Raw genomic sequence first — 25,549 nt, 5'->3', positions numbered from 1 at the left:
AGTTACTTCCGGGTTGGAGCGAGCGGTCGCATCCGCACTTCGGTCCGCAGGTAGTATAACTTTTCATTACATTTCACTACATTTCATTATAGTACAACGGTTTGATTTGTCTAATCTTAGCCATTTCTTCTTAGCTAGCTACATAGCCGTCTTTGTATCAAAGATAATTGCGTAATTATCGTATTTCGTCGTCCTAACGTAGTCTACACTGCTATCTGCCCAGCAGCTAGCCAGCTAGCAAACGTCCACCGTCTACCGAATAGCAGCACTGTAGAAACTATTACACTCAACTGAACGACTTGATTAGTGTAGTGTTAGCTAGCTACATAGTTGTCTTTGCTGTCTTCGTATCCAAGATAATTGTGTAGTTTAGAGTGCGTAGTCTTAGAGTGATTATCTTAATTTACCGAGGTTAGCTAGCCAGCTATTTGTCGTCCTTAACGTAGGAGACACTGCTAGCTAGCCAACAGCTAGCCAACGTCTACCGAATAGAACTTCCGCACTCAACAACCCGGTCGCATTCCGCTTCGCTCCACAGGTAGTATCACATTTTCATTTCATTTCACAACAGTACAACGGTTTGATTTGTTTGATCGTAGCTAGCTACATAGCTAGCTACATAGCCGTCTTTGTATCAAAGATAATTGTGTAGTCTAGAGCGATTTTCTAGGTTAGCTAGCCAGCTATTGTCGTTCTTTTAACGCAACGTAACGTAATCAACACTGCTAGCTAGCCAGCTAGCCCCCGAATAGCAGCACTGTAGAAACTATTACACTCAACGGAACGACTTGATTAGTGTAGTGTCAACAACGCAGCCACTGCCAGCTAGCCTACAAAGTCAACAACGCAGCCACTGCCAGCTAGCCTACTTCAGCAGTACTGTATAATTTTAATCATTTTAGTCAATAAGATTCTTGCTACGTAAGCTTAACTTTCTGAACATTCGAGACGTGTAGTCCACTTGTCATTCCAATCTCCTTTGCATTAGCGTAGCCTCTTCTGTAGCCTGTCAACTATGTGTCTGTCTATCCCTGTTCTCTCCTCTCTGCACAGACCATACAAACGCTCCACACCGCGTGGCCACGGCCACCCTAATCTGGTGGTCCCAGCGCACGACCCACGTGGAGTTCCAGGTCTCCGGTAGCCTCTGGAACTGCCGATCTGCGGCCAACAAGGCAGAGTTCATCTCAGCCTATGCCTCCCTCCAGTCCCTCGACTTCTTGGCACTGACGGAAACATGGATCACCACAGATAACACTGCTACTCCTACTGCTCTCTCTTCGTCCGCCCACGTGTTCTCGCACACCCCGAGAGCTTCTGGTCAGCGGGGTGGTGGCACCGGGATCCTCATCTCTCCCAAGTGGTCATTCTCTCTTTCTCCCCTTACCCATCTGTCTATCGCCTCCTTTGAATTCCATGATGTCACAGTTACCAGCCCTTTCAAGCTTAACATCCTTATCATTTATCGCCCTCCAGGTTCCCTCGGAGAGTTCATCAATGAGCTTGATGCCTTGATAAGCTCCTTTCCTGAGGACGGCTCACCTCTCACAGTTCTGGGCGACTTTAACCTCCCCACGTCTACCTTTGACTCATTCCTCTCTGCCTCCTTCTTTCTACTCCTCTCCTCTTTTGACCTCACCCTCTCACCTTCCCCCCCTACTCACAAGGCAGGCAATACGCTCAACCTCATCTTTACTAGATGCTGTTCTTCCACTAACCTCATTGCAACTCCCCTCCAAGTCTCCGACCACTACCTTGTATCCTTTTCCCTCTCGCTCTCATCCAACACTTCCCACACTGCCCCTACTCGGATGGTATCGCGCCGTCCCAACCTTCGCTCTCTCTCCCCGCTACTCTCTCCTCTTCCATCCTATCATCTCTTCCCTCTGCTCAAACCTTCTCCAACCTATCTCCTGATTCTGCCTCCTCAACCCTCCTCTCCTCCCTTTCTGCATCCTTTGACTCTCTATGTCCCCTATCCTCCAGGCCGGCTCGGTCCTCCCCTCCCGCTCCGTGGCTCGACGACTCATTGCGAGCTCACAGAACAGGGCTCCGGGCAACCGAGCGGAAATGGAGGAAAACTCGCCTCCCTGCGGACCTGGCATCCTTTCACTCCCTCCTCTCTACATTTTCCTCTTCTGTCTCTGCTGCTAAAGCCACTTTCTACCACTCTAAATTCCAAGCATCTGCCTCTAACCCTAGGAAGCTCTTTGCCACCTTCTCCTCCCTCCTGAATCCTCCTCCCCCTCCCCCTCCTCCCTCTCTGCAGATGACTTCGTCAACCATTTTGAAAAGAAGGTCGACGACATCCGATCCTCGTTTGCTAAGTCAAACGACACCGCTGGTTCTGCTCACACTGCCCTACCCTGTGCTCCGACCTCTTTCTCCCCTCTCTCTCCAGATGAAATCTCGCGTCTTGTGACGGCCGGCCGCCCAACAACCTGCCCGCTTGACCCTATCCCCTCCTCTCTTCTCCAGACCATTTCCGGAGACCTTCTCCCTTACCTCACCTCGCTCATCAACTCATCCCTGACCGCTGGCTACGTCCCTTCCGTCTTCAAGAGAGCGAGAGTTGCACCCCTTCTGAAAAACCTACACTCGATCCCTCCGATGTCAACAACTACAGACCAGTATCCCTTCTTTCTTTTCTCTCCAAAACTCTTGAACGTGCCGTCCTTGGCCAGCTCTCCCGCTATCTCTCTCAGAATGACCTTCTTGATCCAAATCAGTCAGGTTTCAAGACTAGTCATTCAACTGAGACTGCTCTTCTCTGTATCACGGAGGCGCTCCGCACTGCTAAAGCTAACTCTCTCTCCTCTGCTCTCATCTTTCTAGACCTATCGGCTGCCTTCGATACTGTGAACCATCAGATCCTCCTCTCCACCCTCTCCGAGTTGGGCATCTCCGGCGCGGCCCACGCTTGGATTGCGTCCTACCTGACAGGTCGCTCCTACCAGGTGGCGTGGCGAGAATCTGTCTCCTCACCACGCGCTCTCACCACTGGTGTCCCCCAGGGCTCTGTTCTAGGCCCTCTCCTATTCTCGCTATACACCAAGTCACTTGGCTCTGTCATAACCTCACATGGTCTCTCCTATCATTGCTATGCAGACGACACACAATTAATCTTCTCCTTTCCCCCTTCTGATGACCAGGTGGCGAATCGCATCTCTGCATGTCTGGCAGACATATCAGTGTGGATGACGGATCACCACCTCAAGCTGAACCTCGGCAAGACGGAGCTGCTCTTCCTCCCGGGGAAGGACTGCCCGTTCCATGATCTCGCCATCACGGTTGACAACTCCATTGTGTCCTCCTCCCAGAGCGCTAAGAACCTTGGCGTGATCCTGGACAACACCCTGTCGTTCTCAACTAACATCAAGGCGGTGGCCCGTTCCTGTAGGTTCATGCTCTACAACATCCGCAGAGTACGACCCTGCCTCACACAGGAAGCGGCGCAGGTCCTAATCCAGGCACTTGTCATCTCCCGTCTGGATTACTGCAACTCGCTGTTGGCTGGGCTCCCTGCCTGTGCCATTAAACCCCTACATCTCATCCAGAACGCCGCAGCCCGTCTGGTGTTCAACCTTCCCAAGTTCTCTCACGTCACCCCGCTCCTCCGCTCTCTCCACTGGCTTCCAGTTGAAGCTTGCATCCGCTACAAGACCATGGTGCTTGCCTACGGAGCTGTGAGGGGAACGGCACCTCAGTACCTCCAGGCTCTGATCAGGCCCTACACCCAAACAAGGGCACTGCGTTCATCCACCTCTGGCCTGCTCGCCTCCCTACCACTGAGGAAGTACAGTTCCCGCTCAGCCCAGTCAAAACTGTTCGCTGCTCTGGCCCACCAATGGTGGAACAAACTCCCTCACGACGCCAGGACAGCGGAGTCAATCACCACCTTCCGGAGACACCTGAAACCCCACCTCTTTAAGGAATACCTAGGATAGGATAAAGTAATCCTTCTCACCCCCCTTAAAAGATTTAGATGCACTATTGTAAAGTGGCTGTTCCACTGGATGTCATAAGGTGAATGCACCAATTTGTAAGTCGCTCTGGATAAGAGCGTCTGCTAAATGACTTAAATGTTAAATGTTAAAGGACGTGGAGGTTTTTGACCAGGTAAAAATGATTGTCCTCTGTTAATTTATTTTCTGTCCCTCCAAGAGATATGTAAGAAATGTATTTGTAATATGAAATATAATTGCATGTATTCCTGTCATCAATCAAGGTGAGACAGAACATGGACAAGGCGCAGGAGAAACAGAAGGAGAGCTACCAGAGTGTTTACGTCTCTGTCTCCTACCCTGTTCCCTTTAACTCTGCTCCTGTTCTGCAGCAGCTAGGGGTCCTGCCCAACACCCAGACGTGGATCCACCTGATGTTCTTCATTACCAACCACCCTCCAACTTTTCATTACATCATCTACAGCTACTGTTGTCATGTTATCATTATCTGCTAAGAAAGTTCTTGCTCTCTCATACTAGCCCTCTTCACTTCCCTTTGGCCAAAGAAGACCTAAGACCCCAATGCCAGACACTGCCCTGCGGCCGGTGCTGTCCTTCGGATGAGACTGTGCACACAGAGGTCCTATCTCTCTGTGGTCACTAAACATCTCATGGCACTTATGACATGAGTAGGGGTGTTGACCCTGCATCTCCTGGCTATATTTCCAAGCCTGATAACTACACGCTATGTAAATCCAACATATCATCATACGCTACCCTAGTAGGCTGTATGGGAACCAATATAATTATTGTTTAAAAAAAAAATTTTTTTAAATGGTGCATGTCTCAAAATATAACAATGAGATCAATAGTATGTGTGTGTGTGTGTGTGTTGTAGTAGTAGTTGGCCATTATTTCTTCGAACATCTCAGTTTGGGCAGCAGCCACTGGAGAAACCTGTCAATCAAACACAACAGGAGAATAAATAATAGTTTGCCATTAAACATCAGATAGCTGCTCTTTCTCTGCTACCTCATTCAATTTCTATATTTCTCTACCTCATTCTATTTCTATAAATCTCTAAAACGCCCTTGTTATGTTCCCCTCTTCTATTTCCTCACCTCTTCCTCAGACTCTTCTTTTCCTCTTTCTTGTCCTCCTTACTTTCTCCAACATTTCCCACCTGCTGCATCTTACTGGCCTTCTCTTTCTTCACTTGCTTTTTTCCCTTGGTCTTTTTCCTTTTGACCTTCCTTTCCTGAATATTTTGGACAAGGAGATAAAGTAATATAAGCTTATGACTATTTTCTACTCTTGAGCTATGGTATCTAGAGGTTTGATATACTGTAGAAGGAAATATGGCTAATATTCCCTTCCTGTTTCCTCTCACCTGTGGCGTCACTCCTGACATTTTCTGGAGCAGCTTCCTGCCGTTCTCACTCAGGTTGGTGATTGGGGCCAGGCGAGGGCTGTGGTGGTATGGTAAGTACTCCACAGCAGGCGAAGCAACAATGACAGAGACAGGGCTTGGAGGTGTCGGAAGCTTTGGGACATCCTTTTGGGAGGGACGGGCCACAGCAGAGGGCAGGGCTTGTAGGGCTTCAGCCAGGGTCCGGGGTGCTGAGGTCACAAGAGGAGAGAGGCCAGACACAGGACCAGAGACTTTCCCTGGGCTCTGTAAGACCAGAAACAACAAACAAACTGTTAGGACAGTGCTATGTTATACAAAATCTCTAGATATACTGTATGACTAATCTATAAATACATTAGATACATGACTACACTCAATAAGTAAGATTCATTTACAAAGCTCTGGACATAGTTATTTTTTTCAGGCTTTAGGAGCCTGCTCTCAGCTATTCTGGTTTGCATTTCTGCCATGCTCTCTACCATTTCGGCCATCTCTCCAGTGCATTTCTTGAAGGCCACTTTCAACCTTTCCAAGTCATTCAGCAAACTGTCCAGGTTTACTGCCTCAAGATCACTTTCACTGCAGTTTCTCTTCATCACTTGGATCAGTGCCCTCACTTCCTCGCCCATCCTCCCTTTGTCTTCCCTATTCACATCTTCATCCCTCAGTCTTTCCTCCTTCCTCCTCCCCATCCACTTCTCAATCCAGGCTCTGAAGCATCCCTCATTCGTCTGCCTCTCTTGGTTGATGTCCTGACCGTCGTTGACCTTGTTCAGGCCTTCCTCCAGGTCGAGCTCTATGGAGGCCAGTTTTTTTTTAATCCTCCTCAGGCTCTCCTCGTTGGTGTTGGTCCACTGTGTCTTCTTGTCCAGCTGTTCCCTGCAGGGCCGGACAGTAGGGACCAACTCCATCAGGCGTGATGCCTTCTTCATGGCACTCACAGAGGCAGGGAGAAGGATGTTGGGCTTGGCCACAATAATCTGTACAGACATAGGGTCAAATCATTGAGATGTAACACACATTAGTGATGCATTGACTCATAAGCAGCAGTCCCGCGGTTATATCCACAGGGCGGCGGGTTTAGGGTCATGAAATATTATGTGGGAGGCGGTCAGGTTGAATAAAGAGAAAACAATACATGAAAAAAATCCATAAATGTATCATTCTTGTGTCATTTATATCTATAGGCTATTTAGCATTTGTACGTAAACCTAAGCTTTAGGGCCTAATTTGGCGCTTGCCAAATAGACTAGACACCAATCACCAAACACTTTTGGGAAAGGGCAGAAAAAGTTACTGTTGATCCACTGACGCAAAAAGGACAATATCAGAGTTTAATTCAATAAGAGGAAATCTACGAAATGGAGAGTTGAAAATAAAGAAGGGATGGCCAGAAAAGGAATGTTTGGAAAAGATTTGATGAAGTATTCAAAGAGGATGATGGCAGTGTCTCTTATTATGTGTGACGATTGTGAGGCACTATACAAATTCGACAGTCACAAGAGGGGGATTCAAATAGGCCTATGGCACATCAAGGGAACAAACTGTTCAGATGAGTTAAATGGAAACTGAAATCTGGACACTGACTGTAGATCTTTAATTAACCTCTCACAGTCTTAATATTAACTCTTGCAGAATTAAGCATTTATTGCAGTAAAATGATAGGCTACAACAAATGTAGACTATATTTTGACTCGGGAACAGGAGTGGAGAAATATGATTTCTTTCGGCATCGTGAGAGAATGTGATTGTGCAGTTAGGGACTGCTTTATCAGCCTCCTAAAAGCTGATAGTAGTTTCCCTTTTTTATCTTGAGTTTTTGCATTTTCTTCTTGCTCCGCGAAAGAATCAAAGATGACGGAGAACTTTACAGATGTCAACTAGATTGAAGCATTCATTCTACCATTTATAACATTATTCCAGTCAGCAAGGGTTTATTTAGTCTTCTATCTAATTATAGACAAGTTGACTAACAAATAGCCTGCCAAAATGTCAGAAATGATAAGCAGAAACATATCCATATTAGCCACAACAAAATCCTGCACCCCCTGACAAAAAAAATCGTTCCGCCTTCTCTGATGGTGTTCTATATTTGTGGACTAGGGTCAGGTTTTCACTTTTTCACATATAGTCGGGCGGTTGCGGTTGGGTTATTACAGGCCTTTTGTGGATCTGAGGGGTCTGCGCTGAAGTAAACTGTCAAGAGAGCATTCAATTTCAAATGAGTTTAGATGGGGAGGGATATCTGCAGTTGCTTTTATTGTGATAACTGCAGTTTGTACATGGAGCATAAGTAATGTTTGTGTGTAATTGTTTTCAGGTCGGATTTGACTTACAGGCCTTGGTCTTCTGTGCACCTTACCGGTTGGCCACATCACAGAATGAGTTCACCCTCACTGGATTCAACTGTCAACACAACACTCAATTTAAAATGTGATAACAAAGACAGAACACAAAATAAATAAATAGGTATTTACCACATAAGGGCGGCGCCTTAAAGCTCTTCTGATTCTCTCATCACTACGATCCATCTTGCTTTCTGAGGGATACATTTTCATCAATTGATTGGCAAAAAACATATCCTAACACACACACACAGAGACAAATGGCACGCCATTCCCTATATAGTGCACTTACTTTGACTTGTGCACTTATTTTGATCTGAGCCCACTGGGCACAGGTCAAAAGTACTACACTACAGGGTGCCATTTGGGACCTCCGAAAGAATGTAAGAGCCTACCAGACATTCTAAACTCCAAATCACCTTGTGCAGTGCGAACGGGTCTAACCAACAGTTTCCAATCGTAGTATTCTCTACACAGCGTCAGCTAGGGCAGACTATGCGGCAAAAGATTAGCTGAAACAAGCTGATTGAAGAAAGAGATTGTACTGTTGATATCAAAGCTGAACAGTTTTTTTTTCATAATACTAAAGTCAACTTACATTGCTACATCAAACATGTCTAGCAAACCAAACACAGGTATTAACAATGCTCAAACATACAAAAAATATAAATAAAATACAAAAAAGAAACAATTTAAGTGCAATTATATTCACTCTGAAAATATCTTGTTATAATGATTCATGAAGATGTTATTCTTTTTGTTATTCACTAGGGTTAGTGTTTTAATAAGATAATTAAATTCAATCAGAAAAATTGGTAATTTTGGTGTAGAATTTTTGTTTGTGTATAAAGTATTTGGCAACAAGAATTTAAAAAATGTACAATCATTTCAGTCGTTTTGTTATCATTGCAATAGTAACATTATATATTTTATGTTAAAATTATAGGCAGTGTTCATAATGGTAAATAAGTACTTTGCAAGGTTTTCCCAAAATTCAGACACAAATTTACATTCAAAGAACAAGTGAGACAGATTCTCACCTTCTTTTTCACAGAAAACACAGATATCATCAATAGCCACAAATTTGGACATCATAGAATTACATGGATATATCTTATGCAAAATGTTGAAGTGCACTTCCTTAACTTTGTTTGGTATACAGTATTTGTAAGGTCTTAATTAACCATGCATTTTTCCAGACAATGTCAGGAATAAGCATGTTCCAGAAATACTTTCCTCTCGGTGTAAGTTGGTTTTGTGAATGAAGAATTTGTCTTATATATTTATTACAACAAGATTTCTCAAGTAAGCCCACGCCTTCCAATCTGAGTTCTGGATAAACTTTGTGATCATTCCCAAAATTAAGATGACTTTTCATAAGTGTAGTTAGACCACTAGGAACGGCTTTGATCACAGAAATAAACTCTCTGAAAGGTATTGGAAACTCTTTCAATGTTATAAATTGTTCATATGTGAGAATATTACCCTTGTTGTCGAAAATATCAAGGACAAAGTCTATATTCCTCTCATGCCAGCTGGGGTAGAACAATGACTTATTCCTTACAGTTATGTCTGAATTATTCCACAAAAGAGCTTTATGAGGGGAAAAATTGTGCAGGAAACATTTTCCAGGCCAGTAAAGCTTTTTGGTGAAACCTAGCCAATTTAGCAGGTAATCTTTCAGGAATATAATTACATTTCAGTAAAAATTGAAGACCTCCCAATTTATTAAACACATTATTTGGAATGAAATACCATATTGAATCAGTATCGAGCAAACATTTTTTCAACTAGTTTATCTTGAAAGTGTTATTTATGTCAACAAAGTCCAACACTTCTAGACCGCCTTCAGCTCTTTGGTTAGAAAGGACATATTTTTTTAGTTTGTGAGGCTTATTTTTCCAGATGAAGTCAAGAAAGGTCTTATTGATCTCTTTACAAGTAGCTGGATTTACACATAACGATAATGAGGGGTACACAAAACGAGACAGTCCCTCTGCCTTGGACAGAAGTACTCTCCCAAGTATAGAAATATCTCTTTGTAGCCAATTATTAAATATATTTTTAGTTCTCTTCATTTTAGGAGAGAAATTCAAATGTTGTCTGACTAAGTGGTTTTTTGACAGATGTATTCCTAAATATTTAACACAGGAATATTTTCCATTTCTTTATCATCAGAGTCAAATAAACATAAAATTTCATATTTAGAAACATTCAGTTTTAATCCTGATGCAATAGAAAATGCAGTTACAGCATTAAGGGCATGTGCAACCTGGTCTTTGTCTCTTAAGAAAAGAGTAGTATCATCAGCCAGTTGGGAAATTTTGATTTCTTTGTTAAAAATGGTTAAGCCATACAAATGTGCATCATTCAGAATATCTAGAGATAGAAGTTCCACAACCAAAATGAATAAAAATGGCGAAATTGGGCATCCCTGTCATACACTTCTGTTGATACTAAATCTTTTGGAAGTATTAAGGTTTAGTAGCACACAACTATTTATATATTTGTAAAACATGCAAATTACTTTGATAAAATGTTCAGCAAATCCAAAAAGTTTAAGAGACCTAAAGAGAAATTCATGTTCAATTGTGTCAAAGGCTTTACAGAAATCCAGAAATAGGACAACCGCATCTGAGTCAATTGCATCTGAATAATCTATAAGGTCCAAGACTAAACTAATGTTAGAGCTTGTGACGGCCCTTCATAAATCCTGTTTGAGTCTCATTTATAATGGTATCTATTCCTTTCTTTAATCTTTTGGCATAAAGCAGAGCAATCAATTTGTAATTAGTATTTAATAAAGTAATTGGTCTCCAATTGTCAACGAGAGAAGGGTCTTTATCAGGCTTCGGAATCAGTAAAATAAGGCCCTGTTTCATAGTGGAGACCATTTCCCCTTTTTTAATGCAATCTTGAAACGTATTGAAAATCGGGTCTTCTAGTAACTCCCAAAACTGTATAGAATTCAACTGACAGGCCATCAGGGCCAGGTGATTTCCCTTTTTTCATTGAATTCAGCCTCTCTAATTTCTCCAATTGACACAGGTGAATCGCAAACTGAGTGGAAATCATCCTCAATTACAGGGACACAATTCTGAATGTGGCAAATGTAACTTTCACAACCATCTTCCTGAAATTGAGAGTTGCAAAGGTTTTCATAAAAGGAATTGACAAATGATATTGTAATGGGATCTTTGCATAAAACATTGTTAATTTTGAGTGCAGTTATAGATTTTCTTTTGTTGTTTCTCTTTTCAAGTGCAAAAAAGTAACTAGTGTTTTTTCCCCCCTCTTCAATCCATTTGGCTCCGCTCAGATGAGGTAGCTGTGGTTAACAGAATAACAAATCTATTTACTTCCTTTTCTTTGGCAAGTGTTCATCAGTTGTAGTTCGAACGGTACATGTATAATTGGCAGTACATTAACTGTACTCATGGTAGTACTCACAGTTCCAATTAGCTTAATGTCAACAGAGTTACCCAGTAATCATTCTTCCTTGGATAAATGCGTGTGGGCCCTTGAACCCCGCCTTCTTTCCTTCTTGTCGTGCCTTCTGTATAGGCGGCCACAGTTTCTCTCTGGCAGCCTGATCCTGCGGTATCAGAGCTTCTTTGATGCGGAGTTTCTTCTCGTCCAGAAACTTGTTCCCCTTGGCCATTTTCCATATGATGTCCCTGTCATGGCACATAGTTAAGCGCAAGATGATATTGCGAGGGGGTCCATCAGATCTTCGTTTCCCATGTCGATGTACCACATCAATCACGTCTCTTAGCCTGTCTTTGAAGCATGTTGCCACTTTTCCTCGGATATTAATGACTACTTCTCTAATATCCTCTCCCTCTACCTCTTTTACACCTTGGATTTTCAGATTCCACCTGCGAGAGTACCTTTGAAGTTCAGCTACATTCTCACACAGCTCATTATTTTTGGATTGCATTTTCTTCAGCTCATTCTCTAGGAACATTATCTTTTCCTTGTTCTCGCTCACAATTTTGTGTAGTTGATTGACAGTTTCTGACAGATTATCGATCTTCTTTGATGTTTCTTCTGTAGCCCGCTCTATGATGGACACTTTGGAGAGCGTGGCGTCTTGTTTAGTAGACAGGGACTGGATTGCAGAGAAAAGTTCCGACATGGAAATGTCTTCTTTTACCGGTGGATTTTACTTGGGGTCTGAGGTAAAGAGGTTGCAAGGATTTCATCCTGGTCAGTTTTGTTCTTTCTCTTGCTTGAGATCGCGGCTTCTTGTGTATCCATGCTGCTCTGGTCCTCGTTGTGGCTAGCTAGCATGTCAGCCGTCTTCTGTGAGACTTGGATATTTCGTCTACTTTTGTCTTTCTGTCGTGTTCTTCCCATTCAACTTGACAAAAACTAACTCTAAACTTATCCCATGTCCATAAAAAAAGTTAGTTTCTTTCAATATTAATAGCCAATATTTGACTGTTAACCACCTGACCCTCAATATTGCTTTGAAGAGCGGAAAACACTCCCTCTCACAGCGACGCCATCTTGGAGTCTGAACACAAGCTGAACACAGTTCATGTAGCGAATTGATGCTTGGTTACTTGCTTGATAGACTGGTGGTATCTTCCCCCTGGTTGTAATTTATAACTGTCAAATCAAATCTATGTAGCTATCTAACTCAAATGGCTGTTGAGGACTCTTTGATAATCACATTTGAGGCACATGTCTGCAGGTGGCAGTGTCTTCAAATGCAGTAGTTGATCCCCTGTGCAACAGTTGAGCAACTTTGAAGTTGTACACATTTTGAGGCTAGCAAGGTTGCCCGCATATTTCTACAATTCATCTTCTTATAAACGGATTTTAAACCGAACCACACTGCTGATCTAATGGCCCAACCTTAAAAAACGCGTATTTTGGTTTTCATAAATTTTTACGATATAGCCCATTCGTACTTTGTGGTTGTGTTATCTAGTGGGAATCTCTAGCTAGCTAGTTATCTACCCTCTGGCGTTGCGCAATATTGGAGAAAAATTTGATTGATAATCCAAGTACCCGTTTGAAAAATATGCACTGGGCATCAAAATATATATAACAAACTGACCCTAGCCCCCCGACACATAAACTGCTGCAGGATAAATACTGGAGGATGAGACAGGAGGGGTCAGGAGACACTGTGGCCCCATCCGATGATACCCCCGGACAGGGTCAAACAGGAAGGATATAACCCCACCCACTTTGCCAAAGCACAGCCCCCACACCACTAGAGTGATATCTTCAACCACCAACGTACCATCCTGAGACAAGGCCGAGTATAGCCCACAAAGATCTCTGCCACGGCACAACCCAAGGGGTGGCGCCAACCCAGACAGGAAGATCACGTCAGTGATTCAAAAAAATGGAGCTCTATAGGAGAAAGCCCTGCCTACGGCTGTTTGCTTAGAAATTCTAGGGACAATTAGGAGGCCTGCGTCTTGTGACCGTAGCGTACGTGAAGGTATGTACGGCAGGACCAAATCGGAAAGATAGGTAGGAGCAAGCCCATGTAATGCTTTGTAGGTTAGCAGTAAAACCTTGAAATCAGCCCTTGCCTTAACAGGAAGCCAGTGTAGGGAGGCTAGCACTGGAGTAATATGATCAAATCTTTTGATTCTAGTCAGGATTCTAGCATATCCGGGTAGCCGGAAAGTAGAGCATTGCAGTAGTCTAACGTAGAAGTAACAAAAGCATGGATACATTTTTCTGCATCATTTTTGGACAGAAAGTTTCTGATTTTTGCAATGTTACGTAGATGTAAAAAAGCTGTCCTTGAAACAGTCTTGATATGTTCGTCAAAAGAGAGATCAGGGTCCAGAGTAACGCTGAGGTCCTTCACAGTTTTATTTGAGACGACTGTACAACCATCCAGATTAATTGTCAGATTCAACAGAAGATCTTTGTTTCTTGGGACCTAGAACAATCATCTCTGTTTTGTCCGAGTTTAAAAGTAGAAAGTTTGCAGCCATCCACTTCCTTATGTCTGAAACACAGGCTTCCAGGGAGGGCAATTTTGGGGCTTCACCATGTTTCATCGAAATGTACAGCTGTGTGTCATCCGCATAGCAGTGAAAGTTAACATTATGTTTTCGAATGACATCCCCAAGAGGTAAAATATATAGTGAAAACAATAGTGGTCTTAAAACGGAACCTTGAGGAACACCAACATTTACAGCTGATTTGTCAGAGGACAAACCATTCACAGAGACAAACTGATATCTTTCCGACAGATGAGATCTAAACCAGACCAGAACTTGTCCGTGTAGACCAATTTGGGTTTCCAATCTCTCCAAAAGAATGTGGTGATCGATGGTATCAAAAGCAGCACTAAGGTCTAGGAGCACAAGGACAGATGCAGAGCCTCGGTCTGACGCCATTAAAAGGTCATTTACCACCTTCACAAGTGCAGTCTCAGTGCTATGATGGGGTCTAAAACCAGACTGAGCATTTCGTATACATTGTTTGTCTTCAGGAAGGCAGTGCGTTGCTGCGCAACAGCTTTTTCTAAAATTTGAGAGGAATGGAAGATTCGATATAGGCCGATAATTTTAAAAATATTTTCGGGGTCAAGGTTTGGCTTTTTCAAGAGAGGCTTTATTACTGCCACTTTTAGTGAGTTTGGTACACAGCCGGTGGATAGAGAGCCGTTTATTATGTTCAACATCGGAGGGCCAAGCACAAGAAGCAGCTCTTACAATAGTTTAGTTGGAATAGGGTCCAGTACGCAGCTTGAAGGTTTAGAGGCCATGATTATTTTCATCATTGTGTCAAGAGATATAGTACTAAAACACTTGAGCATCTCTCTTGATCCTAGGTCCTGGCAGAGTTGTGCAGACTCAGGACAACTGAGCTTTGGAGGAATACGCAGATTTAAAGAGGAGTCCGTAATTTGCTTTCTAATGATCATGATCTTTTCCTCAAAGAAGTTCATGAATTTATTACTGCTGAAGTGAAAGCTATCCTCACTTGAGGAATGCTGCTTTTTAGTTAGCTTTGCGACAGTATCAAAAATAAATTTCAGATTGTTCTTATTTTCCTCAATTAAGTTGGAAAAATAGGATGATCGAGCAGCAGTGAGGGCTGGGTCACTGTCTTCCACCACAAGACAGTGACCCAGCTACTCCTCAGTATTGGGGTTCTAGGGCCTCTCTGGTGGCATTGAGAAGAGTGTGAGCACTGTTTGGTTTCTGCTGCTCTCTATCAGCACAGTGTTGTACAGCATACTGGGTCTGCTACTGTTTGGTGGAGGGGTTCATGCCAGTATCCTTCTCCTGTATGTGTATGGCCACAGTGCACTCCCGTATGGTTAAGGGCTTTCTTTTCGGGGCCACTGTACCCAGGTTAGCCCTGCCCTGGCTGTTTCTGTTCATCATAACACTTTTGGTCCCACACACTGTCTTCCTTTGCAATGTCATCGCCATCATCGCAGGGGAGATCTGTATCCTTATTCCAACCTCATTGCCGTTCAAAATAAATGTGATACGCTCCTCTGCAGTATGTCACAGCTTTATAAGTGTGTTTAGTAGTGTAGTTAAGTGTTATTAGGTTATAGGTGTTGTTATTGAGTCCTGTTGCTAAACATTATGGCATGTTTGTTTAGAAAAATCTTGCATCACTGCTTCACACATTCTCCTTAACTTGCACCGGTGAAACAGACGGAAAGGGCTTGCTCTCACTTCTGAACATGTCCGATGACAGGGCATCAGTGCTGGACAAGAAGATGCCTTTCAGGCTGCTGAGGAACATTGGTGTCCTGTATGTCCCTGCATCAATAGAGGCGAGAAGGAAGACGGTCCACCCACCGTGAGTACTGAGAAAGCACCAGAACCATCATTTATCAGACAAGACAAGAGGTCATTAAATAACATTTGCGGTGTGCAAGCCAGAGCACATGCTGTACTACAGTATAATGAGGTGCAGTTATAATAGATGATCCTCAGCTGTAATTGAATACTTTACAATAGGCACCTAGTGGTCCCCCATGATTAGATAGAGAATCACTGGTATAGAGAAGCTCTCTGAAATCTGTCTACGTTCTCATTGATTGCAGAATCATTCCAACACCAGGCTCCTGCCCAGATCAAGCCTACGCTCCAGTGTCCTCTACCTCCAACCTACAGGCTACCGAGACCACACCAAAGACATTTGAAGGCTGGGCCCACTCCTACTATACACAGGGGAGCCTTGTTCAGCTCTCAGGTTATTACGGACACAACCATGGGGGGCTTGAGGCCAAGTCACGGACATGGTCACAAGCATGGACACAGCTGCAGCCACGGTCATGGACATAGTCACAAACACAGCTTTGGCCATGGACTCAGTCATGGGCATGCATCTGCCTCTCAAACCAGCAGTCACTGGGCTCCAGTGGCTCAACATCCACATTTTCAACATTCCCACCTCAGTCCACTGTCTGTCTGTCAGTGTCCCCCAGAGTTTCACAGTAAACATGCCGGAGTCACTAACAGAATCTGTGACGGTTCATCCAGGAGCACCTGTGTCTTCACTGACAGATTGATGACTTCAGTAACACCAAAACTTGCTATAGCTCGATTGAAATTCAAAGGCAATGTTCTCAAAGATTGGAAATGACCTTTACATTTCAAGTGCGCTATTTTCAGCAATCACAATCCTTGTAAAAACGTCAACTTATGGTATAACTAATAAAGTTTTTAAAAAATGATGTCAGTGTGGTTATAAGCCGCTATAGCTCTGAACTTCGGCGATACAGATTTAATCGAGCCCATAGTTTTCATTCAATGTGTTATACATTGAGATGTAATATGCTTGGACAAGTGGTTTGAGGCAGTACTTGAAGGTCCACTTTTTATTCACAGATGTTTTTGGTTTGAATACACAAGCAGGCTCTGAATGTTCAAGGTCAAATCAATGCAAGAAAGCTTTGATTGTCAGTTGATTGTATAAGACCTCCTTTTGGCTTGTGTGTTTTGTACTTTGTGTTTTTTTACCCATACAATAGACAAATCTCTTGGTACTCTTGTTTTATACAACCTAGATTAAAACAAAGTTTTTCAAAACCCTTAGTAAATGGACCAACCAGAACCTCAAGACTGCCATGGGCAAGTCCCTTGATTGGTATCAGGAAGGGTGGGAGAACAACCTGAAGGTAATTCTCTTTGCACACAACAGCAGCATCCAGGCTGAGTATGGACGGGAGCCGCAGCTGTTGACTGAGGTAAACAATGCAATTGTATATACAATTATTGCATATACTGTAGTCTTTCAAAATTGGGATTGACTTAGTGTTTGTCTATTGCTATTTTTGCATAATGTACTTTCAGATCACTGAAACCCCACCTGATGTGGTGGAAGTTGTCGAACCAGATCAGAACGCCTTTGAGTACTACCTTCAGGCACAGACTGAGAAGGACGTGGAGGTTTTTGACCAGGTAAAAATGATTGTCCTCTGTTAATTTATTTTCTGTCCCTCCAAGAGATATGTAAGAAATGTATTTGTAATATGAAATATAATTGCATGTATTCCTGTCATCAATCAAGGTGAGACAGAACATGGACAAGGCGCAGGAGAAACAGAAGGAGAGCTACCGGAGTGTTTACGTCTCTGTCTCCTACCCTGTTCCCTTTAACTCTGCTCCTGTTCTCCAGGAGCTAGGGGTCCTGCCCAACACCCAGACGTGGATCCACCTGATGTTCTCCATTACCAACCACCCTCCAACTTTTCATTACATCATCTACAGCTACTGTTGTCATGTTATCATTATCTGCTAAGAAAGTTCTTGCTCTCTCATACTGGCCCTCTTCACTTCCCTTTGGCCAAAGAAGACCTAAGACCCCAATGCCAGACATTGCCCTGCGGCCAGTGCTGTCCTTCGGATGAGACTGTGCACACAGAGGTCCTATCTCTCTGTGGTCACTAAACATCTCATGGCACTTATGACATGAGTAGGGGTGTTGACCCTGCATCTCCTGGCTATATTTCCAAGCCTGATAACTACACGCTATGTAAATCCAACATATCATCATACGCTACCCTAGTAGGCTGTATGGGAACCAATATAATTATTGGGTCTTTAAAAAAAAAAATGAAATGGTGCATGTCTCAAAATATAACAATGAGACCAATATCAATAGTATGTGTGTGTGTGTGTGTGTGTGTTGTAATAGTAGTTGGCCATTATTTCTTCGAACATCTCAGTTTGGGCAGCAGCCACTGGAGAAACCTGTCAATCAAACACAACAGGAGAATAAATAATAGTTTTCCATTAAACATCAGATAGCTGCTCTTTCTCTGCTACCTCATTCAATTTCTATATTTCTCTACCTCATTCTATTTCTATAAATCTCTAAAACGCCCTTGTTATGTTCCCCTCTTCTATTTCCTCACCTCTTCCTCAGACTCTTCTTTTCCTCTTTCTTGTCCTCCTTACTTTCTCCAACATTTCCCACCTGCTGCATCTTACTGGCCTTCTCTTTCTTCACTTGCTTTTTTCCCTTGGTCTTTTTCCTTTTGACCTTCCTTTCCTGAATATTTTGGACAAGGAGATAAAGTAATATAAGCTTATGGCTATTTTCTACTCTTGAGCTATGGTATCTAGAGGTATGATATACTGTAGAAGGAAATATGGCTAATATACCCTTCCTGTTTCCTCTCACCTGTGGCGTCACTCCTGACATTTTCTGGAGCAGCTTCCTGCCGTTCTCACTCAGGTTGGTGATTGGGGCCAGGCAAGGGCTGCGGTGGTATGGTAAGTACTCCACAGCAGGCGAAGCAACAATGACAGAGACAGGGCTTGGAGGTGTCGGAAGCTTTGGGACATCCTTTTGGGAGGGACGGGCCACAGCAGAGGGCAGGGCTTGTAGGGCTTCAGCCAGGGTCCGGGGTGCTGAGGTCACAAGAGGAGAGAGGCCAGACACAGGACCAGAGACTTTCCCTGGGCTCTGTAAGACCAGAAACAACAAACAAACTGTTAGGACAGTGCTATGTTATACAAAATCTGTAGATATACTGTATGACTAATCTATAAATACATTAGATACATGACTACACTCAATAAGTAAGATTCATTTACAAAGCTCTGGACATAGTTATTTTTTTCAGGCTTGAGGAGCCTGCTCTCAGCTATTCTGGTTTGCATTTCTGCCATGCTCTCTACCATTTCGGCCATCTCTCCAGTGCATTTCTTGAAGGCCACTTTCAACCTTTCCAAGTCATTCAGCAAACTGTCCAGGTTTACTGCCTCAAGATCACTTTCACTGCAGTTTCTCTTCATCACTTGGATCAGAGCCCTCACTTCCTCGCCCATCCTCCCTTTGTCTTCCCTATTCACATCTTCATCCCTCAGTCTTTCCTCCTTCCTCCTCCCCATCCACTTCTCAATCCAGGCTCTGAAGCATCCCTCATTCTTCTGCCTCTCTTGGTTGATGTCCTGACCGTCGTTGACCTTGTTCAGGCCTTCCTCCAGGTCAAGCTCTATGTAAGCCAGTTTTTTTTTAATCCTCCTCAGGCTCTCCTCGTTGGTGTTGGTCCACTGTGTCTTCTTGTCCAGCTGTTCCCTGCAGGGCCGGACAGTAGGGACCAACTCCATCAGGCGTGATGCCTTCTTCATGGCACTCACAGAGGCAGGGAGAAGGATGTTGGGCTTGGACACAATAATCTGTACAGACATAGGGTCAAATCATTGAGATGTAACACACATTAGTGATGCATTGACTCATAAGCAGCAGTCCCGCGGTTATATCCACAGGGCGGCGGGTTTAGGGTCATGAAATATTATGTGGGAGGCGGTCAGGTTGAATAAAGAGAAAACAATACATGAAAAAAATCCATAAATGTATCATTCTTGTGTCATTTATATCTATAGGCTATTTAGCATTTGTACGTAAACCTAAGCTTTAGGGCCTAATTTGGCGCTTGCCAAATAGACTAGACACCAATCACCAAACACTTTTGGGAAAGGGCAGAAAAAGTTACTGTTGATCCGCTGACGCAAAAAGGACAATGTCAGAGTTTAATTCAATAAGAGGAAATCTACGAAATGGAGAGTTGAAAATAAAGAAGGGATGGCCAGAAAAGGAATGTTTGGAAAAGATTTGATGAAGTATTCAAAGAGGATGATGGCAGTGTCTCTATTATGTGTGACGATTGTGAGGCACTATACAAATTCGACAGTCACAAGAGGGGGATTCAAATAGGCCTATGGCACATCAAGGGAACAAACTGTTCAGATGAGTTAAATGGAAACTGAAATCTGGACACTGACTGTAGATCTTTAATTAACCTCTCACAGTCTTAATATTAACTCCTGCAGAATTAAGCATTTATTGCAGTAAAATGATAGGCTACAACAAATGTAGACTATATTTTGACTCGGGAACAGGAGTGGAGAAATATGATTTCTTTCAGCATCTTGAGAGAATGTGATTGTGCAGTTAGGGACTGCTTTATCAGCCTCCTAAAAGCTGATGGTAGTTTCCCCTTTTTTATCTTGAGTTTTTGCATTTTCTTCTTGCTCCGCGAAAGAATCAAAGATGACGGAGAACTTTACCGATGTCAACTACATTGAAGCATTCATTCTACCATTTATAACATTATTCCGGTGAGCAAGGGTTTATTTAGTCTTCTATCAAATTATAGACAAGTTGACTAACAAATAGCCTGCCAAAATGTCGGAAATGATAAGCAGAAACATATCCATATTAGCCACAACAAAATCCTGCACCCCCTGACAAAAAAATCGTTCCGCCTTCTCTGATGGTGTTCTATATTTGTGGACTAGGGTCAGGTTTTCACTTTTTCACATATAGTCGGGCGGTTGCGGATGGGTTATTAGCAATTGCGGGTGGGCTTGGTTGAACAAACAGCTGACCTGCGCACCACTAACACACAAATGTAAGAGAATACCAGTCGAGGGTCCTTCAGTGAAGCCCCTTTTCTCTGTGGTTCCTTTGAAGACCCTGGACTGTCCTCAGCAGAGGCATCATTGCCATTATCACACTGTGTCAGAGAGCTAGTTGGTCATAGTCCATTTTCCACATTCAGTCAAAGAGTTACTCAAATACATGGTGCAGAACATACCAGAAAGTCTGAATCATCCAAGGAGTGGAGAGACAGATTGTCGTCCTCTACCATTTCCCTCACTTCAAACTTTGTCACCTTTCCATCCTCCTTATCCTTCACTATCAGCGGTGGTGTCCTCCTTTCATGATCCTCATCAGACTGTGTATCAGAGTCAATTAGTCTGAGACTATTCTCTTCACAGTCATATCACTCAACACATCTATGGTGTACAACTCTCTTACCTCAGATTCACAGTCAGTGAAGGAGTAGATAGAGATGTCATCAGAGTTGGAGGATGAGATCACCCCATCATAATTTCTCTCCATCAGTCGAGTCACCCTTCCAGACTGAGGAGACAGACAAAGGCATGTACTTAGGGCAGCCATGGAATTCACTGGCATTGACTGCCAAGAAAATGTTGAATATTTAGGCAATCCAACATACTTGTACAAGTAGTGAGTAATTCATGGGTAATTGAAAATGCAAGTGGATTGAAATGCAATAAATGCAACTCCCATAACATTAGGGATGGGACTAAAGACCTTCCATACTGTAGGATTCTTTAGCATTTCCAATGAAGGATTGTCAATTCAACCAAGCCAACCAAAATTGCCATTTCAATCAACAGATTGATCTCTATGGGAACAGCAGAGATGTCTGACCTGGCTGAGAGGCTCTGAATTCATGTCCCGTCCATCCCCAGATGTCTGTTCTTGCCCACAGTTCTCAATGATTGGCTGTGAAAAGTAAAACATATTTTGCTCATTTTGGCCTTGGAAATAAATGATGTAGCTATCAATAAATCATTTAAGTAGCTACTGTTATGTGGTTGATTTGAATGTGACTTACAGGCCTTTTGTGGATCTGAGGGGTCTGCGCTGAAGTAGACTGTCAAGAGAGCATTCAATTTCAAATGAGTTTAGATGGGGAGGGATATCTGCAGTTGCTTTTATTGTGATAACTGCAGTTTGTACATGGAGCATAAGTAATGTTTATGTGTAATTGTTTTCAGGTCGGATTTGACTTACAGGCCTTGGTCTTCTGTGCACCTTACCGGTTGGCCACATCGCAGAATCAGGGAGTTCACCCTCACTGGATTCAACTGTCAACACAACACTCAATTTAAAATGTGATAACAAAGACAGAACACAAAGTAAATAAATAGGTATTTACCACATAAGGGCGGCGCCTTAAAGCTCTTCTGATTCTCTCATCACTACGATCCATCTTGCTTTCTGAGGGATACATTTTCATCAATTGATTGGCACAAAACATATCCTAACACACACACACAGACAAATGGCACGCCATTCCCTATATAGCGCACTTATTTTGATCTGAGCCCACTGGGCACAGGTCAAAAGTACTACACTACAGGGTGACATTTGGGACCTCCCCAAAGAATGTAAGAGCCTACCAGACATTCTAAACTCCAAATCACCTTGTGCAGTGCGAACGGGTCTAACCAACCGTTTCCAATCGTAGTATTCTCTACACAGCGTCAGCTAGGGCAGACTATGCGGCAAAAGATTAGCTGAAACAAGCTGATTGAAGAAAGAGATTGTACTGTTGATATCAAAGCTGAACACAGTTCATGTAGCGAATTGATGCTTGGTTACGTCACACAGGTCACCGCATAATACGTCACAAGAAAGGCGTGTAAGGGACCGGACTGGTGTTATTTTCCCCCTGGATGTAATTTATAACTGTCAAATCAAATACATGTAGCTATCTAACTCAAATGGCTGTTGAGGACTCTTTGATAATCACATTTGAGGCACATGTCAGTAGGTGGCAGTGTCTTCAAATGCAGTAGGTGATGATCTGTGCAACTTTGAGGTTGTGATAATTGAAATGCGGAAGTCCAGGACATTTGTTTTGGCTGAGCAAGCTTGTTCGCATATTTCTACAATTCATCTTCTTAAAATCGGATTTTAAACTTATTCATACTGCTAACCCAATGCCACAACCTTAAAATAAGACCAAAAAGCTTATTTTGTTCATTAAGTTTTTACGACATAGCCATTATTACTTTGTGGCTGTGTTAGCTATTGGGAACCGCTAGCTAGCAAGCTATACTCTGGCTAAAGGGTACTGCAATTTTGTATAAAAGTTCATTGATTATCCAAGTACTAGTTTGAAAAATATGCACTGGGCATCAAAATGATCTCCCGAATAGTTTTAAAAGATATGGTTCAGAGGTTCAAGAGTTTTACTCCTGAGTTCATGCTCACGAGTGGGATTGTTTCTGTCATTATAGTATCATTTGTTTTGTTTACTGTCACTACATTTTTCGGTTTATCAGAGGATGTCTTCAGTCTTGGAACGACAGTTTTTGGCAATGGTCATGGTAAGTTATCTAGGAGGGGCTGAGTGAATCAACAATCATATGCTCGGTAGCTACTTTGAATGGGAGTGTTGTAACGTTAGCTAGCGTCCTCAAACGTATAGCTAACGTAACCGACGGTGCCAGTAGACTACAGCAGCAAGCTACAACACATCACGGCATGTTTATATCTGTCAACTATATTATGTATGTTTTAAACCTTTTCCTCTTCCTTTCCAGTGCACAAGCTCATCACATACTCCTTCCACCACAAGTCAGTGACCCAGCTACTCCTCAGTATTGGGGTTCTGGGGCCCCTCTGTGGTGGCATTGAGAAGAGTGTGGGCACTGTTCGGTTCCTCTTCATGTTTCTCCTGCTCTCTATCAGCACAGGGGTGTTGTACAGCATACTGGGTCTGCTACTGTTTGGTGCATCTGCCCAGAACCAGGTGGAGGGGTTCATTCCAGTATCCCTCTCCCTTATGGGTATGGCCACAGTGCACTCCCGTATGGTTAAGGGCTTTCTTTTCGGGGTCACTGTACCCATGTTAGCCCTGCCCTGGCTGTTTCTGTTAATCATAACACTTTTGGTCCCACACACTGTCTTCCTTTGTAATGTCATCGCCATCATCGTAGGGGGGATCTGTATCCTAACTTCAACCTCATTGCGGTTCAAAATAAATGTGACACGCTCCTCTACAGTATCTCACAGCTTTATAAGTGTGCTTAGTAGTGTAGTTAAGTGTTATTAGGATATAGGTGTTGTATATGAGTCCTGCTGTTAAACATTATGGCATGTTTGTTTCAAAAAAATCTTGCTTCACACATTCTCCTTAACTTGCACTGGTGACACAGACGGAAAGGGCTTGCTCTCACTTCTGAACATGTCCGATGCCAGGGCATCAGTGCTGGACAAGAAGATGCCTTTCAGGCTGCTGAGGAACATTGGTGTCCTGTATGTCCCTGCATCAATAGAGGCGAGAAGGAAGACGGTCCACCCACCGTGAGTACTGAGAAAGCACCAGAACCATCATTTATCAGACAAGACAAGAGGTCATTAAATAACATTTGCTGTGTGCAAGCCAGAGCACATGATGTACTTGTAACAGTATAATGAGGTGCAGTTATAATAGATGATCCTCAGCTGTAATTGAATACTTTACAATAGGCACCTAGTGGTCCCCCATGATTAGATAGAGAATCACTGGTATAGAGAAGCTCTCTGAAATCTGTCTATGTTCTCATTGATTGCAGAATCATTCCAACCCCAGGCTCCTACCCAGTCCAAGCCTACGCTCCAGTGTCCTCTACATCCAACCTACAGGCTACTGAGACCACACCAAAGACATTTGAAGGCTGGGCCCACTCCTACTATACACAGGGGAGCCCTGTTCAGCTCTCAGGTTATTACGGACACAACCATGGATATGGCATCAAGGATAGCTTTGGGCCAAGTCACGGACATGGTCACAAACATGGACACAGCTGCAGCCACAGCCAAGGTCATGGACATAGTCATGAACACAGCTTTGGCCATGGACTCAGTCATGGGCATGCATCTGCCTCTCAAACCAGCAGTCACTGGGCTCCAGTGGCTCAACATCCACATTCTCAACATTCCCACCTCAGTCCACTGTCTGTGTCTGTCAGTGTCCCCCAGAGTTTCACAGCAAACATGCCGGAGTCACTAACAGAATCTGTGACGGTTCATCCAGGAGCACCTGTGTCTTCACTGACAGATTGATGACTTCAATCAGTAACACCAAAACTCGCTATAGCTTGATTGAACTTCAAAGGCAATGTTCTCGAAGACCGGAAATTACCTTTACATTTCAAGTGCTCTATTTTCAACAATCATTGTAAAAACATCAACTCATGGTATAACTAATAACATAAAACTAATTATGTCAGTGTGGTTATAAACCGCTATAGTCTGAACTTTGGCGATACAGATTTAATCGAGCCCATAGTTGTCATTCAGTGTGTTTTCTGTCTCATGTTATACATTGAGATGTAATATGCTTGGACAAGTGGTTTGAGGCAGTACTTGAAGGTCCACTTTTTCTTCATGTTTTTGGTTTGAATACACAAGCAGGCTCTGAATGTTCAAGGTCAAATCAATGCAAGAAAGCTTTGATTGTCAGCTGATTGTAAAGACCTCCTTTTGGCTTGTGTGTTTTGTACTATATGTTTTTTACACATACAGTAGACAAATCTCTTGGTATTCTTGATTTATACAACCTAGATTAAAACAACATTTTTCAAAACCCTTAGTAAATAACTGTTTTTACTTCAAACGGGTAGGATATTTTAATCACCCTTAACTACACTGAACAACAATATAAACGCAACATGTAAAGTGTTGGTCCAATGTTTCATGAGCTGAAATCAATCATTTCAGAAATTTTCCAAACGTACAAAAAGCTTATTTCACAAATTTGATGAAATCCCTGTTATTGGCCATTTCTCCTTTGCCAAGATAAT

General features: G+C 43.0%; 2 protein-coding genes and 1 pseudogene across 2 annotated transcripts in view; 2 read left to right on the top strand and 1 right to left on the bottom strand.

The window, feature by feature from the left end:
• Positions 1 to 6,414, bottom strand: part of LOC135573722 (uncharacterized) — a 9,230-nt gene extending 2,816 nt beyond the window's left edge. The window contains exons 1-3 of the mRNA XM_065023381.1: positions 5,835 to 6,414; positions 5,335 to 5,619; positions 5,066 to 5,202 (exon numbers count right to left, since the gene is read on the bottom strand). Of these exons, the coding sequence (XP_064879453.1) occupies positions 5,066 to 5,202; positions 5,335 to 5,619; positions 5,835 to 6,347 (935 nt within the window). The 5' untranslated portion in view covers positions 6,348 to 6,414. The remainder of the gene's footprint in view (positions 1 to 5,065; positions 5,203 to 5,334; positions 5,620 to 5,834) is intronic.
• Positions 6,415 to 11,836: 5,422 nt separating this feature from the next.
• Positions 11,837 to 16,337, top strand: LOC135573721 (midnolin homolog; annotated as a pseudogene).
• A 6,236-nt stretch (positions 16,338 to 22,573) lies between these two features.
• rhbdd2 (rhomboid domain containing 2) lies at positions 22,574 to 25,332 on the top strand. The gene is made up of 4 exons (XM_065023736.1): positions 22,574 to 23,089; positions 23,306 to 23,710; positions 23,921 to 24,068; positions 24,320 to 25,332. Exons 1-4 carry the CDS (start codon positions 22,903 to 22,905, stop codon positions 24,807 to 24,809), a joined length of 1,230 nt encoding a protein of 409 aa, XP_064879808.1. The 5' UTR covers positions 22,574 to 22,902; the 3' UTR covers positions 24,810 to 25,332.
• Positions 25,333 to 25,549: the final 217 nt, after the last annotated feature.

Source organism: Oncorhynchus nerka, linkage group LG10 (assembly GCF_034236695.1).
Source record: "Oncorhynchus nerka isolate Pitt River linkage group LG10, Oner_Uvic_2.0, whole genome shotgun sequence".
NCBI classification, from domain to species: domain Eukaryota; kingdom Metazoa; phylum Chordata; class Actinopteri; order Salmoniformes; family Salmonidae; genus Oncorhynchus; species Oncorhynchus nerka.
The sequence above is the reverse complement of the archived record's forward strand: the minus strand, read 5'-3'. Positions and strand labels throughout refer to the sequence as shown.